Source organism: Sinocyclocheilus rhinocerous, unplaced genomic scaffold (genome assembly GCF_001515625.1).
Source record: "Sinocyclocheilus rhinocerous isolate Xijiao unplaced genomic scaffold, SAMN03320098_v1.1 scaffold1269, whole genome shotgun sequence".
In the NCBI taxonomy this organism is placed as follows: Eukaryota; Metazoa; Chordata; class Actinopteri; order Cypriniformes; family Cyprinidae; genus Sinocyclocheilus; species Sinocyclocheilus rhinocerous.
In genome coordinates, this window is record NW_015664194.1 from 208,592 (window position 1) to 226,422 (window position 17,831).

At 36.2% G+C, this 17,831-nt stretch overlaps 2 protein-coding genes and 1 pseudogene across 3 annotated transcripts in view; all 3 read left to right on the top strand.

The window, feature by feature from the left end:
* LOC107729892 (nuclear GTPase SLIP-GC-like) overlaps window positions 1-3,639 on the top strand; it is an 18,884-nt gene extending 15,245 nt beyond the window's left edge. For both annotated transcript variants that reach the window (XM_016540623.1, XM_016540624.1), the window contains exons 16-19: window positions 2,112-2,220; window positions 2,440-2,573; window positions 2,663-2,747; window positions 2,874-3,639. In XM_016540623.1, the coding sequence (XP_016396109.1) occupies window positions 2,112-2,220; window positions 2,440-2,573; window positions 2,663-2,747; window positions 2,874-2,929 (384 nt within the window). In that variant the 3' untranslated portion in view covers window positions 2,930-3,639. The remainder of the gene's footprint in view (window positions 1-2,111; window positions 2,221-2,439; window positions 2,574-2,662; window positions 2,748-2,873) is intronic.
* LOC107729894 (cyclin-dependent kinases regulatory subunit 1) overlaps window positions 1-17,831 on the top strand; it is a 73,231-nt gene that overhangs the window by 24,166 nt on the left and 31,234 nt on the right. The gene's annotated exons all lie outside the window — the stretch shown is intronic.
* Window positions 5,703-8,145, top strand: LOC107729876 (uncharacterized; annotated as a pseudogene).

Genomic DNA, 17,831 nt, shown 5'->3' on the forward strand with positions numbered 1-17,831 from the left:
ACAATGTTTAAACGTTAAACCTATATAAATGTGCGCTATATCCAATAGTTTGTGCGGAGAGTGGAAGCTAAAGCGCGCTTTGCAGGACATGGCGCCAGCGCAATCACTAAGAGTAATACATCATTCATAACTGTAAAGGGTCTACTTTTATTTGTGTGCACTCACAATATCAACAAAAGGTTGTGCTTTTATAAAATAAAGAAAACAAACATGATGTGCTTTCTGCCGTCTTGTCTTGGACAGGAGCGCTTCACAAAAATGAACCGAAACTCAGCGAATACATGCCTCACAGACATGATAAATATATCTATAGAAAGCTTTAACTACTTAACGAAATAAAACAAATAGACTAAAACAAAAACTGTTTCATCATAATCATAATCCGTAAAGATGCACTTTTCTCTAAAGGCGCGTCTAATGAGATGGCGAGTCAGGATCGGCAACTTCATCCTTGCGACACCGACTCAGAAAACACTAGTTTATTAGTAAATAATTCAAATATCTCCTTATTATTTCCCCCGACACGTTCATGGTAATTACTTTTGCTGGGGCGTTGCGGCAAGCTTTAGCCTATTGCGTGCATTTGAACACAGAACTGTTCAGCTGCGCTGACGGCACGCACCATACATGCTGCTGCTGGACACTAAACACCGTCGAGCCGCTCTTGACAGTCGCAGTAGCACGGTCTCGTGATGTTTCCACCAGCGCAGCAATTTTTTTTCATCACTAATTGATGGATGTCTAAAATATAAAAATAAGGAGAAGCCTAAAACAGGTCTGAGGCCTGGCCCGTGTCTTAACTATGACGTGAAAATGGGCCCGAAGCCCGGCCCTAAAGGCGTAAAAAAGTCGGGGCCCGTCGGGCCCGGGCTGAAATGCAGGGCTCTAGCGTGTCCTTGGCCAGAAGAAAACGATTTGACTGAAAATTTATCAGAAGAGATGAAAGAAAAATAGTGGTCATCTACGCAATTCGGAAAAAGAGGCGGCTTTTCTGCATTAGGTATACCAGCGCAGCAATTTTTTTTCATCACTAATTGATGGATGTCTAAAATATAAAAATAAGGAGAAGCCTAAAACAGGTCTGAGGCCTGGCCCGTGTCTTAACTATGACGTGAAAATGGGCCCGAAGCCCGGCCCTAAAGGCGTAAAAAAGTCGGGGCCCGTCGGGCCCGGGCTGAAATGCAGGGCTCTTGCGTGTCCTGGTCCAGAGGTAGTCGAGGACGCATTGTGATCGGATCTCAGTGTAATGTAAACGCAATCCAGCCATCGTGTCTGCATTCGCAGGTCGACATCACGCAAAACGCCGCCCCCTCTCTCCCGATCTGTCGGAAGAACAGAGCACTAGTGAGACTCGTACATTTATTTTGATTTGTAAAACGCGACTGAAAATAGTTTTCAAAAGAAAACCCACCACTTCAGGTCGACTTTGCACCCCAGACCAATGATTCCTAATTGCATCTACTTCCGGAAGGCCAAATAAAGTGCTTTTGCTTTCGTACTGAAATGCAGTGTCTCCCCGACATGCTGCATCAACACTACCGCTGTTCCTGAAACCACGCTTCTTTCTTTGCGTGCACATTTGGGCGCATTATGCTAATATTTCCACATAGTGACGTAGACATGTGGGGGCGTTAGAACGAGCCGTTTTAGGTAGGCTGGTTGACTCTTAACTGTTATAAAGAATATCTCTTTGGATTTGAGACTTTAGTCTTTGCAACTTTACAGATCTTCTTTATGCACCAAGGGCTTGTAACACTTCAAAGAGAAAGGAAAACTTGAAATCGCATCATATAACCCCTTTAAATATTGCGCTGGAAATACAGATCCGATCGGTTATCCAGATAGAGAAGGCAGCTGATGTTGCCAAGTGTAAACGCGCAGTGTCCTGATTGACTGATGATCCGATCTGCTTGATCAGATCACGGTGACCGCATGTTAATGCCAAGTGTAAACTGTCTTCTGTATGAAACCTCACTCCTTATAATTAAGCAGGCTGGTTTTATTATAAAGCAGTAAGCACTGAAATACACTAACTTTTAATGGACTGATGTAAACATGGACTTAATGTTTCTAGAATTTTCTTACTTTTTTGTGTTTTCTCCTTGTGAAAGGAAACCAAACTGAAGGCAGCGCTCAACAGAGACATTGTTGACAAGAAGAAGGACATCTACTCATCAATACAAATAACAATTGTGAATGAAATGGCTTCTTGCTATCAGCGTAAGCTAGCATTGAGTTACAATTAATCACAAATTATTTGAATGTAAATTGTTATTTAGTGCAGAAAAGAAAACACCTTTCATTAATAAAAAGCCACCCTGCATGTCACAAAATACATTTCTTTCATGAAACGCACATCCAAGACTTGATTTATTTGCTTGTTCTGATGTGTCTTCATGAGAAAGAAAATGAATGAATACAGAGTGTTGTTTATTTTAGAAGCTGCAGCTGTGAGAGGAACAGGATCCATGAAGAAAATGCAAGACCTGTTAATAAACACAGTCGATCAGAAAAAAGAAGGCATGTTCAAAAAAGCAAAAATGGAAGTGCTAAAAAAGTTCAATAACTTAAAGGTACTGATCTCACATTCATTAAGACGATCATGTATTCAGCTGTACAATGACTAAAGACAAATGGAATCTTCTCTTGTTTCTTTGTAAAGCTGCACATAAAGAGTACTCTTGAAAATGAACTACAGAAAGCAATAGAACGCTCACAATCACAAAACAGCAAAAAGACACGGATGGGTAAGAATGTCATCCTACTACACCACAGAAACAAGTGTTTAAACAAATAATCTTTTGCAATCTGAAGTATTGATTGATTAATCTCAGTCATTGCCTCATGTAATATCTTCTTATATGTCTTTCTAGATGTCTCCAGAGAGATTGAAGAGCTGGAGAGACTTCTAGATCATCTGTCTGACTGATGCTCATCAAGCAAGAGAAACAGCACAAATCACAAAAGAAACATAACTACTGTATTGTGCAACAAGTGTAACACATTTACAGCCAATGTTTTCTTTAGTTTTAGAACATTTTTTTTTACTCAAATGTGTTTGTGTTCATTTCATTTTCATCAAATTTCTGAACTTTGGGGTTTATTATAGGGGCTGCATGATATACAAACTGTATACTGATTTGTTGTTTTTATTATAACTGTTTTACAGCAAGACATGTAAAGTACACTTAAAAATGTAACTGTCTCATTTTCAAGAACCTGAATACATTTGATTCATTTACAGTATAGATTGTAATGTAATTGCAAAGGCCTTGCTGAAACATATGCTGTAGTGACAGTCAAGACAGGCTGTCAAGATATTTCTAATTTCTTGATGTATTTACAGTGTTAGAAAAGCTTTAAGTCAGAATAAAAAATAAATTCTTGTCTTCCCAATTTTGACATATACTGTATCTGAGTGAAATGACTTCTCAAACAAGAAGAAAAAATAGGACGGGGCTTGATTGTCAAGCGAGAACTGAGTGGATTGTACAAAGTGTATAAAGTTTGCTAAATGCTGCTGCGATTGTTGCATGTGAGTGACAAGTTGTTGGTGGGGAGGGATTGAAACCACTGATTTATAACAGAGAACAATTATACATTTATACATAACATATATATAGATCCATGATTGAAATTCATGTGGTTATTGGACACCCTTACTGCCGTTTTCAAACCGCAGCCTAAGGGCAAACACAGCACTATGAAAAAAGAGAAATGCAAACAATTAGTAAACTCCTGTATTTCCTGAGTAACACACTTGAATGTTATGTGAGTCAACATCAAAACTACTGCTGCTGATGTTCATAATGTACCTCATCCAAATATGGTAATGCTGATGCTGTTGAAATGTTAATAATTATTCATGATTGTCTTGATCATGAAAACTTAACCCTTGTCCTGAAGAAATTGTGGTTTCAGTTAGAAGGCTTTCTCAGAAATGTAACATCAGGTCCTTGACTGATAACAGACCTGAAGCCTTTACTTTTGAACTAATGAAGTTCTTTGAGTGTCTGATATGCAAACATTTGACCTACAGGATGAACAGCAAAGCTTTGTTTTCACTTCATGTGCTTTCACTTTTATTTTCTCGGAAACTTGTAACTATTATTTTGTCAGACTAAAGTTCAGGATTTAGTAATTAATTAGTAAACCATTTGTCACTGAGCAAGAAGTCCACACCCATATGTGTATTAGATCTAACATCAAAAGTCTTATTCTTTGCTTAACTTGGAAACTGAATTGTAAGACTTGTCCTTTCCCAGAGACATCATTCATACAAGGTAACTTTTCCCTGATATTATCATATTTTAATTTTAAAGCCTTATTTAGTCTAATAGTTAATAAAAATAAAAATAAAAAAAACATTTAGTTCATTTTGTTATCATTTAGTTAACATAGTTATAGTTTTTATTTTCTTTGAATAAACTTGGCTAAACAAGTAACACTGCACTTCTGCAGGCAAAGCAAATGCATACAGAGATAAAAACTTTTTATAGTAAGAACTATTTGCAAAAACTGGGTGGTAATAATGAACCAATTGCATTTTAATCATCTACTTAATATGAAATGAATTATTTTGTTCTGTTCCGAGTCATTTCTGCTGCCAATTAATTTAGAAGAATTACATAATGTTAACAAGACTTTAAAACCTTAAAACGAAAAACATTTCTGTTCGAAAATTTCGAAAAACCTAAAATTTACTTTGTTTGCCAGGGGACACAAAATGTGTTTTCTTCTATTGTGACTGACAATAGAACCATAAAATACCCCAAAACCCCAAAATAAAATTACAAAAGTATAAATTATATATATATATATGTGATGTGTGACCGCAACACATCATCATTTGGACTAATTTTGCCACAGCTTTTGACATTTTTACAGTAAATAAATGACTGTGATTGCAGTTATCCGTTATGGTTTTTTATACCGTACATGTTTTGAGAATGGTTATAGTTGGGTTTGGAGGTAGGATTGGGATTAGGGACTCTTTGCTTTTAATGCTACAACGCTACTAAAACAGTCACGGCCTACATATTTCTGTCCATTATGTTTTATATATTCTTTATAAATTGGTTATGTTTAGGTTTGCGGTAGGATTAAGGGATCTAACATCTCTATACAAACATCTTTATGATATAAAAGATTTGTAAATATTTTATGCAAATATTTAATAATGTTTACTTTTTAGATGTCATCAGTATATACCAGCCATTGTTTCTTTTTAATACATAAACAATGAATGGCAAAATTCTATCCACAATTACAAAGAAATTCTGTATAATCAATTATGATGTTTCTTATATAGTACAATAACTGTATACTCACAGATACCCAAAGAAATGGAAACATTTTCCATTAGCTCCTCTCTTTGTTCTTCCTGGCTTCTATTGAATAGAGCAGCTTTATATTTTATAATGCTGTGAGCTGCTTATCTCAATAATTATGACTGATGCTTTTATTGGGGAGCTTTCAGCCCCAGTTAAATTCACTTGGGACTTAAACCTCAAAGCTCAAAGCTCAAAATTTATTTCAACACCACATTGTTTTATACTTAATATTCAGTATTTAAAATAAATCAAATCAATGTTTGATTGAGGCATTTGTCCAATTTTCTATAACATTGAAAAGCATATTTTGTTTTCAATCACAGCTAAATATGCTGTCGTGTTTCTTTTTCTTTTTTAACTAGATTGACCATGTATGCAGTTGTGACCTTGCAAAATTCAGAAGAGGTGATGGTGGTAGCATCAAACTGGTTGAGCATAGACAAGAAACAATGTTACTGGCCTCCATTCAAATCAACAGAGAAGTGTATGGAAGCTGTTCAGAACAGAGATGAGCCTGCAATAGGATGGGAGAAATGAAATATTAGCTTTCACGGAGAACATGGTAAGAGCTACAATTTCAAAATTACATCAAAATTAAATGTAGGAATATTTATTGTTTATTCACTTCTCAAATATTTATCTTATTGCAGCCTTTTGATCAGGCTGAGGAGCATCAAAAACAAGTTAAAGAACAGTATAGATCCATATATTTATTTTCAATAAATATTTGTTTAACACATTTTTTCAAAATTTGTTAATACTTTTTTGCTTAACAAATTATTTATTTTTTTAAATAAAGGCCATTTCAATTAGCCACTGAATTCCCTGGAACAGCAAAAAGACAGAAACTTGAGTACACTCAAGGACTGTCAATTAATCAGTTTCACCTGCCTTCTATGCCAATTACTTCCAGAATGTCAGCTGACGGTGAGTCATCATATTTGGTCATATAATCAAATAAATGCAAAGTTGTTGCTTGCTCTTTTTTGTACTTACACTCTAAAAAATGCTGGGTTGTTTCAACCCAACTTTGGGTCAAATATGGACTAACCCAAATTTTGGGTTAAAAATTTAATGTAAAAATTTAACCCAACGGTTGGGTTAGTCCATATTTGACCCAAAGTTGGGTTGAAACAACCCAGCATTTTTTAGAGTGTACAGTTTATTTGACACAACAGGCAAGGATGAGCTCCTCCAAATGCTGAGAGACATTAAGAGCACGGTTCAGGAAAACTCTGCTATGTTAAAGAAACTACTCAAAGAAAATACGGTTTCTGAGGTCCCCAGCAGTACCAGCCGGCCCTCTAAAGATGTTAAAACAAACCCAAAACTGCCTCTTAGAACCTTTGATGATGTGTCCAGGATTGAAAGAGAGCTCAGCAATGTAAAAACACGCCAAAAATATGTGAGTCAACACAGCATTTAAAGAAGGGAAATATACGGTCGGCCAATCATTATGACAAAATAAACAACACTTGAATCATAAAGGGGTTTATTTTGCAATAATGACAAGCTGATTGTACATTATCCTTCTTATACATGGCTAATTATCAAATAAAGACATAAATGGATATGAAATGTTGTTTGGAATCCACACAGAAATTAAATGTCATAGCAACAAAACAACAATGTTAAAATGTATACATTAATCTGCATTATTATGAATCTGTTTTGATGGACTTGCTAGCTCACATATTAGAGAACATTATAAGTTCTCTCTCACCCAGCTCTGGTTCTTTACAGTCAGTGCATGATGGAGCAAATGAAAGATATAAAATTAGCATCATTATGTTGGCATGAACAATAGTCAGATATAAAGTGTAGAAATACATTTGACCGCCCATTATACAAAATATTTGACCACCCAATGCAGTAACCTGGAGAGTCATGTAATAATAATATAAAAAATATCTTTGCAGGTGAAGTATCTGTCAGGACGTGGAGGTTTTGGGCAAAAGGATGTAATTAAGTACATAATGCAACATGTCATAATAGATGATCTGGCTAAGGAGTTCAACTGGCAGGGGAGAGGAGATAAAAGGCCCTTCTCTAAGCTTATTTTAGCAGATGTGATCAGAGGTAAACTTACCGCTGCATGAACACTTTCCACATACTGTACCAAGAATGTTTGGGTTTATTCCGTATTATTTTGTCTGCAGTTGTCTTCACATTCATTAACTTCAATGGTGTAAGCATAAGTAATAATTAAATACCTGAGATGTCTACCATTTTGAGTGTACAACATATTTGCATCTGTATGAGGGTCTATGCAGTTCTTGAGAATGAGAAATTATTTTTCAAGTTTCCTCTTTCAGATGCTGCTCTGAAGCACAAAATTAACTGGGTAGACTGCGAAACTGAATTAAAAAGATATTTACAAAAAATGAGTTACAAGGCTGATCGACTTGGTCGGAAGAGACCAAGAGAGTATGAAGGTGAGTGACAAATGTTATTCGATTGTGTATTTTTATTTATTTATGAATTGTTGCTATTTGATTCACTTAAACCTTCAACTTAAAACTGCAATGCTTAGATTAAATACAAAATGCTCAGCGCAGAAACCTAAAAACATATATAATGCAGCATGAGCATGATTTTACAAAAGAAAAAGTTGGAAACAGAAATAACATTTCAATTTGTTATAGTGTAATACTGCTCTTCTCCATAGCAGGTCTTTATTTAGTCAACTCTTTGTATAAAAATGTTCTTTCCCCCTGCAGGTTCTCAAAATGAAATCCTAAATGTGACATCTCACACAGCCCTTGACAGCACCATCCAGTCAGTCATTGAAAGTCAGCCTTTTTTTGTGTGACCGAGTTTTGAATCAGGCCTAACTGCAAACACATCAACATTTATTTTGTGGAGAACTATATATGTACTAATCTAGCATATAATTCCATTTGCCACTGGGTGCTGTGTCTATATAAATGTAATTTGTAATTGATGCCAAGAAATCATGAAATATTGGAGAATGTGGTTGATGTAATATTTCTGCATGATTGGGCATGTTTTCAGGTGTATAACAGTAGTCACCGTAGCATGTTTGTCTGATTGTCTGATTTCCTCAATATTCAAACAACAGTTTTTTAAATGTGTAAATACTTTGATTCTACATAGGCTGTCTTTTTCAGTTTCTTAAAGATATAATGATTTCTTTAAAACAAACCATAATTTAATAATTTCTCCTCTTTTTTTGATCATTTTGGCTGTGTGAATTCAAACAGCATATTTTTTTTTGGTCAAAATGTAGATTTTTATTGAAATTTTAATTTTACGCTCATTTCCTTTCATAAATCCATTTTACATAATCTGTGGCATATACGCATAAAATCATGCTTTCTTTGTTAATGGGAATTTTAATTCTGTTGGCAAGGCTTCAAAATTGTTTTATTTATTTATTTTATTAAAATTAAAAGGGTGCATATTAAACGTCTTGAAAATAAACTGTAAAAACTGTAGTCTCCTTCCTACTGCATATGTAGAAACAGAACACTTTTGAATGATAAACAGTGGCTGAATATTACATTTTATAATTTTGTTCATACAGAGGCCGAATTCCCTGACAGCGCTGCAAATCATGCCCCTAAGATCATCATAATATACACTGTACATAATTACAATAGAATAGTGTAACGCTGTAACTGTGTCCCAAAGAAGTAGCAAGTTTTTACAGTTTTTCCTGTTTTCTAACAAAAACAAATTAAATTGGTCCAAAATGATTTATTACTTAAACCCTTAAAACAATGACTTAAAAGGTTTATACTTTATTATGAAATAAATAATTGAATGGCATTTTTATGCTCCCAGAAGCCAATAATTGTGCTATATGTTATGTGAAAAAGTAAGGACACCCTACTGAATTCCATGGTTTTCTATATCTGTACATTTTATTCTGTACATAAAAAAAAAAAAAAAAATCCGGTCCTAGGCAGGTCTTAAATTTTGCAAAATAAAACCTCTTATGAACTACAACACATTACATATTGGACCATGTCATTATTTATTTAACAAATATAAAGCCAAAATAGAAAAGCCATCTGTGTCAAAGATAGGACACCCTTACTGTTAACATAAGAATTAAGAGGGTGAGTAGCAGTCAGGCTCTGCTAATCAAATGCCTTTGATTAACTGATCACCAGCAAGAGCTAGCACCTCTATAAAAGCAGATGTTTTGCCAGTTTGCTGGTCTGGAGCCTTCAGGTGTGTGTTAACACAATGCCAAGAAGGAAAGACATCAATAATGATCTTAGAGAAGCAAATGTTGCTGCCATCAATCTAGGAAGAGTAACACAGCAATTTCTAAACAATTTGAAATCCATCATTCCACAGTGAGGAAGATTATTCACAAGTGGAAGACATTAAAGACAGACACCAATCCTCCCAGGAGTGGACGTCCCAGGAAATTCACCCTAAGATGTAACGCACAGAGAAATGGCAGACAACCCAAGACCTACACTGCAGACTCTGCAGGCCTCAGTTAACATATTAAATGATAAAGTTCATGACAGTAATTAGAAAAATGTGGGACAAGTATGGTATGTTTCTAAAAAATGTAAAATCTAATCTAAATCTAAAGATCTAAATCTAAATCTAATATCTAAAAAAGCATGGCAGCACGGTTTAGGTTTGCAAAGTTGCATCTGAACAAACCATAAAACTTCTAGAACAATATTCCATTGAACAGACGAGACCAAATTTGAGATGTTTGGCCATAATGCACAGCAGCACATTTGGTGAAAACCTGAAGAGCATTTCAACACAAACACCTCATACCAAAAGTCACACATGCTGGTGGAGGGCTGATGATTTTGGGCTTGTTTTGTAGCTACAGGATCTGGGCACCTCACAGTCGACCATGTGTTAGGCCATCCGTCCAACAGCTAAAGTTAGGCCAAAATTGGGTCATGCAACAGGACAATGCCACACCAGCAAATCTACAACAAAACGGCTGAAAAGAAAATAATCAAGGGGTTGCAATAACCTAGTCAAAGTCCAGAGCTCATCCTGACTCAAATGCTGTAGTGAGAGCTGTGCATAAACAAATGCTCACAAACCTCAATAAACTACAGCAACGTTGTAACAGAAGAGTGGGCCAAAATTCCTCCAGATCTGCCAAGGACCAGATAATTTTTTTTTGTCCTACTATTCAACTACTCGCTGTCAACACTTTGTAAATGCACTGCGTTGCATTATTTTCTATTAGGCAGCAGGACATGTGGCTTAAGTAGCTCACAATACTAGAAATGCCAAACATCATTATTGGAAAAACTATCAAATATAGCTCATTACACCTGAACTAAGTCCATATGGTCAAGGCAGTGCAAAGATTATTACGATTTTTTAAGGGTAAAAAACATTCAGACAATTTGTGTCAATCCCAATTTGTGGAATCCCTCTACACAATTTCAAATGTTAACAAAAAACCTGCATGCTGCATGCATGCTGAAATTAAAATCAAAAGCAGAAAAATCAGAGCAATGATCAACACAGGTGCAAGTGTCAACATTCTACATGAAAATACATTTAAGACTCTGTGTGATCCATCTGTCCTGAGTAAAGTGGATGTTACTAGTTTTGCATTTGTTTCCCAGACTCCTCTGCCTGTCCTTGGAAAGTTTCTCACAACGTTTTATGTTCTCAAGGGAGGAAGTACCATATTACTTAATTATGATACTGCTTCCCAGTTAGGTTAGCCGAAGTGCAATCCAAAACAAGGATAAAATGCGCTGTTCCACAGACAAGTCTTGATTGGGCTTATTATAAGAACATTATAATTATTTACGCAAACTTACTGTTGTGGTCTAAATACATTTTTACAGTTGTGTTTTTGCAATTCCGTTTGGTGTAATTACACAACGCACACGCACACGTGCACAAACACACACACACACACACACACACACATGTTTGTTTTTGTGAATTGTGGGGACATTCCATAGGCGTAATGGTTTTTCTACTGTACAAACTGTATGTGCTATTGCCCTACACCAACCCTACACCTAACCCTACCCCTTACAGGAAACTTTTTACTTTCTCAAAAAAAAAAAAAAACTCACTCTGTGTGATTTTAAAGTATTTAGTATTTTGAAAAATGGGGACATGGGGTAATGTCTTCATAAGTCACCTTCTCCTATGTCATACCCATGTCATATAGGATAGTAAGACTATAAAAGTCTATGTTCTGTCCATTCAGGAATGTATGTTGACATTCTCATTTGTTTAAAAGGTGATGTAATAGAAATGTTTGGTTTCTGTATTTATTTTATTTACGCTATAGTTCTCATCCTGGAGCACTAAATGTATGTCAGACCAAATAAGGTAAAGAAAATGATGCTTGAGCCAAAGAACATTTTGTTTTCATGTTGAATATTAAAGCATCGGCTGAGAGGCTGCAAAAGTCATGTGATGGAAAAAGCATATCAACCCTAAAAGGAGACATATGTTAAGTATGCATTTTGATTGGATTAGACAGAAACATCCTGGTTTGATTAGGATATAAAAGCTGAGCCCAAGTGTTCCTCTTTGTCACACACTCTGCAGTCAATCAGTTTTAGAAACCATAGTCACATTGATCAAACAATGGTATAAGGGGCCGGTAATGGTTTTACATGTGATTTCAGCCATTTTAATTTTTGACAGGAATAAAAATGAGGCTGTGAAGACAGAAGTACAGTGGGTTCAGTGGATTGTACTGTTGTAACATAGTACAACATAGTAATTGTTCAGTTGATGAAATATCTTTCCAAAAACTTTCAACAGACAACTCCACAAAACATTAAAGTTGTGAAAATGACATGATCGTGAACCTTAATAAAGTGTGTGCCGTTGTAAAGACTATAACTCTATCCCACATATCTCATTTTCATCTGCATTAATTTCAACAAGCTGTCTAACTTGATTAACATCTATATGGGAATACACTGAGGTTTAAAAAGGAAGGCACAAACAATATGGAAATACTTGTTTTCCTGATTAAAATGCTTGCATTTATGTCTACAATGTGTTAAGAGAAATAAAACATTCTCATCGCAACAACTAAATAAGGGTCTAAATCATAAGTTTAGAAAGAAAAATGATAGAATCAATGAAGTAGCTAGGAGAAACTCTGGGGGCTGTGAATGTCACAGTTTGTGTGGTGTGCACACAGATATCCTGTAAGTTGGAATATATTCCACATCCTGTGTAAACAATATGAAGTGCATTGACAGAGATAGAAATTAGAGATAAATGTGTAAGATAAGGGTAAATGTACATCAGAACTTCATTTACACTTAATGTGTGGAAGAGGTCTTTTTAGCTCTTTGGGGTGCTTAATCTGAGAAAGAAGAACACACAGACATCTTGACGAGCAGCATGAAGAGGAAAATAGCACTTTAGATCACGGTCTCAAGGTACAACTGACACATACTCAGTTTGCAGTGTGTATGCAGTCTATTTGAGGTTATTATGTGGTGTAGAAGCAGCACAGACTCATTGTGCTTTCACACAGGACGCGTTTGCAGTCCGCTGAACCACAGCTGTTTACCACAAACAACATTTATCCATTATTTTGATTTAAAATCCAGACGTTGTTACTGAAAATGCTTTTTTTTTTTTTTTTTTAAGCATTGTGTATTCTCTTTTTACACAGTAGAGCAGTACAATCTTTTCGTATTTATGTTTAAATGCAATAAATATAAGCAACATATTTTTCAATATGTTTTACTTTGGCACTTGCTAAACATAGCCTAGAGTCTACTTTTCTTACATTAAAAAGGTTGTCATAAAAACATTCTAAATTAAAACTTGCCACTGACAGAAACAGTCAGCTCTCCTGCCTTTTCTTTTGCATTTAAATCTTTATTACAAGCAATCCTGTGGTTCATTAATTAAGATCTGTTTTTTCTACCTCCATGAGTGCCATCTATTTTTGCCTTGTTTAGTCTATATCCTAACCTATCCTAACCATTTGTGTTGATTGTGAAACACAGTAGTTTAATTAGGCTATATGCATTTATGGTGTAATTACTACATTTTCGTGTCAATCCATGTTCAGTTTTACCGCGAACAATGTGCTGTCATTTTAATTCAGAGCGTGCAGCACAGCTAAAATAGACTTGGGGTGGAAACAACCGCTGCACTGCTGTAGACGCACCGCTCCTGGAACCCACTGCCGGACCGCAGTCGCGTGCAACCGTGGGCAAGGAAAAAAAGACGCACCACATACGCACTGCAAACGGAGTATGTGTTAACCTGCCACAATGCCCACAAAGGAACTGAATGATTATTAAACATTTATAAACATTTACAAACGATGAATAGCTTTAGACCGGGTGCTGCAAAAACCCTATTGTAGCCTAATTGTTAGAATGGCCAAGGATCAGAAATCTCCACGTAAACCTGATCGTGCAGACTAAACCATAAGTCGTAGAGACTTGAAACTTGGAGGGATGGTAGCAGGGCCGTCGCTAGGAATTCTGGGCCCTGTGCACCGAATTTGCTATGGGGGGCTGAACTGGGGTTAAAATTTTGATAAATGAATAATTAATAAATAAAACAGGACAGAAACGAATACTGATAGATATTACTGAATTCACGACAAATACAACAAACTTAATAATGCATTTTTGTCACATAGAAAAGCACTTGAAAGTAAAGCACTGATTTTGAGCTAGACTGCTGGAAAGTTACTGCTAATAAAGTCTGTCATCATTTCCTCACCCTCAAGTCGTTCCAAACGACTTTCTTCTGGTGAACACAAAAGAAGATTTTGTAGAATGTTGCAAAACCATTTTGGTTACTCTTGATTTCTACTGTATGGACAAAAATTCCTTGAATTTCGCAAATTATGTTTCACAGAAGAAAGGAATTCATACAGGTTTGGAATGACAGGATGTTGAGTAAATTATGACAATTTTCATTTCTGGGTGAATCTCCCTTTAAGAACTTTATTATTTGTAAATAATAAACACCTAATTTATATAAGACACTGATATTTATCTTTAATCAGGCCCTTATTGAATTAACATTTTACTTCAATTAAAATTCATTAGAACTTAACATCTAAAAAGAAAGAAGTTCTTGCTTAGAATCCAGAGTTTAGCTGTATTAGTAGGATGGTGGTCACAGGAAGTAAAACCATGGTCCTCCTCATTACCATGGTTAGGCATATATGTTTTTTTAAATAAATAATAAGTAATAATAAACTATAAAATTTGTAGTTAAAAAAAAACTAAACATGAAGAAACTAAACACCTTCTATAAAATCTAAATATTCCCCAATATGTAATAACAGTAACATTTATAATAAATACATTTCTGCCAACACATAGGCTATTTGTATGTGTTAATAACTTCAAGTTAAATTACTATGGTGCTGAACTGACAAGTCTATATTGGGGTTTTCCAATATACCTCATTGTCGTGGATGTTTTCAGCCGGCATCACTACAGAACCTTTAATGTTCTCATATCACACGACTGTATAACAATTCTGTGTCACAACTGAATGGATCTAGCGACTTATAAATCGTGGTAGAAGCGCGGCGCACGTTCGTCAGCGCTGTTCGGGTGACTGATCCCGCTCTACTTTGATGCGCTGCTGGTGTATGCATTATGGGATTAGATCTCTGCCACAATTCTGCGCGCGAAAGATCATATTTTGAGCACGCAAAAGTGAGTTTTGTGGAGAAAATGTTTGTCTCGCAAAGAAGAAAGTATTTCGAGCGTACGAAAATACATTTTGCATTTAAAATAAGTTTTTGGATTTGTGCAGACCTCTTTTGCGCATGCAACGTTTCACTAGTTGCTCACCTGATGCCCGCCCTCAGTGCTCTCTAAAGGCCAACAGCTCGCTTGCTCAACACAACCCAGCCTTACAATATGCCATAATTCCAGCCAATCAGAGACGAGGCAGTAAAATTCTGATTGGCTGCCTTGACAACCAGTCACAACATTCCTTGCATTACCTTGACAGCAGAAGAGGAAAAATACAGTGCATGCATAATTATTATGCAAGTTGATATTCTGATCATATTTTTTTCTAAGCACATTTGACCAACTCCAAACAACATCAATCTTAATAACTAATACAGTAAGCTACAGGTAAATCTGACACATCTCACATCAACATGCTTTTATCATCTTTTTAAGTTTAATTCATGTGCTGGCTAGATTTACTTATTGTAGTCATTATGTCAACAAGGTGTAGCCTAATTAAATCATGGCCACGAATTAAGGACGTCGTTGTTGGAGCCATTTATTGTAAAGTTTTACTTGGCCACTGGGTGGCACTGTGACAGTATAATTGTAACACTGGTGTAAGAGCCAGGTGTGTGTGTTGGTAATTGGGAAGCACACCGTTTTTGACCGCACGGCAGAGTAGCGTGCAAGATGAACTATGATCTTATGCTGTGTCTTCAAGGTATGGACTTGGATTGTACATGTTAATGAACAAGGAACACTCATAGCAAGTTGTTTTGGAACAATTGTTATTGGAGCACAAATAAAGAAAGACATTTGTTTAGCATCTATTTCCGTTTGCACGGACTCTGTTTGTACGCGTTCTAGAACTTGCTCACTCATATTATCAACGGCAGCTGCTTACTGGAAAGCCGATACAGTCGTAATAATCAATAAAACTAGCAATCAGGAATTCATTATTATTTCTTAGCAGTTCTCACGTTGGCTATGTAAACTGCATCGTTTTAACATTATAAAATAAAACTTAATTGAAAATCGGTAAAGTTACTCACTCTGATTGCTGTCCATGTTGTCCATCTTTAGTGATCCAATTCGGTAGGTGGCACTGTTACAAAAAAAAAAAACAAGGGTCCTATAAATGGGGTCCTGAAACTGCAGCCTCCGGTTGTGCAGGAACATACTATTGGAGCGTGTGACTAAGAGGAACACTTGGGCTCAGTTTTTATATCCTAATCAAACCAGGATGTTTCTGTCTCATCCAGTCATAATGCATACTCAACATATGTCCTCTTTTAAGGGTTGATATCACTGATCTATATATATATATATATATATATAGATCGTGCATTCCAAACGGCTACATAGTGGCACGCACGTGCCCTGCTCACTCCAAAGTCTCCACACCAAGGGCTCTGCCCTTCGAAGGGAGTAGGGCATAGGGATGATCACTTCCATTTGGAATTTACCCCTTGAACGGTTGGTTACGAAAACACGTCCTCTAGAGGTCGCTTTGGGGAACGCCTTCAGCGTGACCGGTGTCTGAAGCATACATCTAAACCAGAGATTGTCTTAATATAGGGAGATGAGAGGGTCTGTGTTACTTACTATTGGAGAAAGCATAACAGCTAACTTGGATCACATATGCCTTAACAACATGTACAAACATTACTACAAACTAAAACACCAGAGTCCTAGAAATGCGGTCCTGAAACTGCAGATTCCGCTATATCATCCAATTCGGTAGGTGGCGCTGTTACAAAAGAATAGGGTCCTAGAAATGCGGTCCTAGAACTGTGGTCCTGAAACCACAGTTCTCCGGTTGTGTCTCCGGTTGTGCAGTAACACCCTTCTCTGCAGATGCTTTGTATGACTGTCTGACCTTCTTGCAAGAATAAACTTCCTTTACAACTTTCTGAGTTCCTCATCTCTCACCATATGATATATAACATTCCCAAAATTAAATAACAGTGATTTGAGATGAATGTATTTATTTATTTATTTATTTATGTGTTTTTGACTGTTGGTTCTTGTCATGTGACCCTGTTGTTTGCTATAAGTAGCCCTCATGTTGCCCTTGTCTCTTCTCTAGCTTTGTATTGTGTAACCTGCAGTTGGTGAGTTGTTTTCATGTCTTTGCCCTGCCCTGCTATGCCATGCCAAGTCTTGTTCATGTTTTTGCCAAGCCAAGCCTTGTTCCTTGTGTTTTTGCTCACTTTTGATTGTAATAAACTGCACTTGGGTTCATCTACTATTCGCCTCCAGTAGACTCTGTTATATTTGTAAGGCCTCATGCTTGTCATTCTTTAAATAGTGGTTCTGTTTAGCCCCCTACAGTCACCTATGTAACAACTTAGTTACATTACATTACATTACATTTAGACATTTAGCAGACGTTTTTATCCAAAGTGACTTACAAATGAGGACAATGGAAGCAATCAAAATCAACAAAAGAGCAATGATATGCAAGTACTATAACAAGTCTCAGTTAGCTTAATGCAGTACACGTAGTTAAAGCTCAAACAAAATCAGAGGTTATGGATAGCACTATGAAATATGCTAATACTTCCATAGTGTTTTATCTAGCCCCCTATAGTTAGTTTAGCTATATAACAACTTGAATAAAGCTTAGACAATAATCAGAGGTTATGGTTAGCACTATGAAATATGCTAATACTTCAATAGTGTTTTTACCTAGCCCCCTATAGTTATTCTAACCACATAACAACTTGAATAAAGCTGAGATACTATGCCAATTACATAGCCAATTCAAAGATATCAAATAAATACAATACATCAAGTTCTCAAAGATGAATCTAAG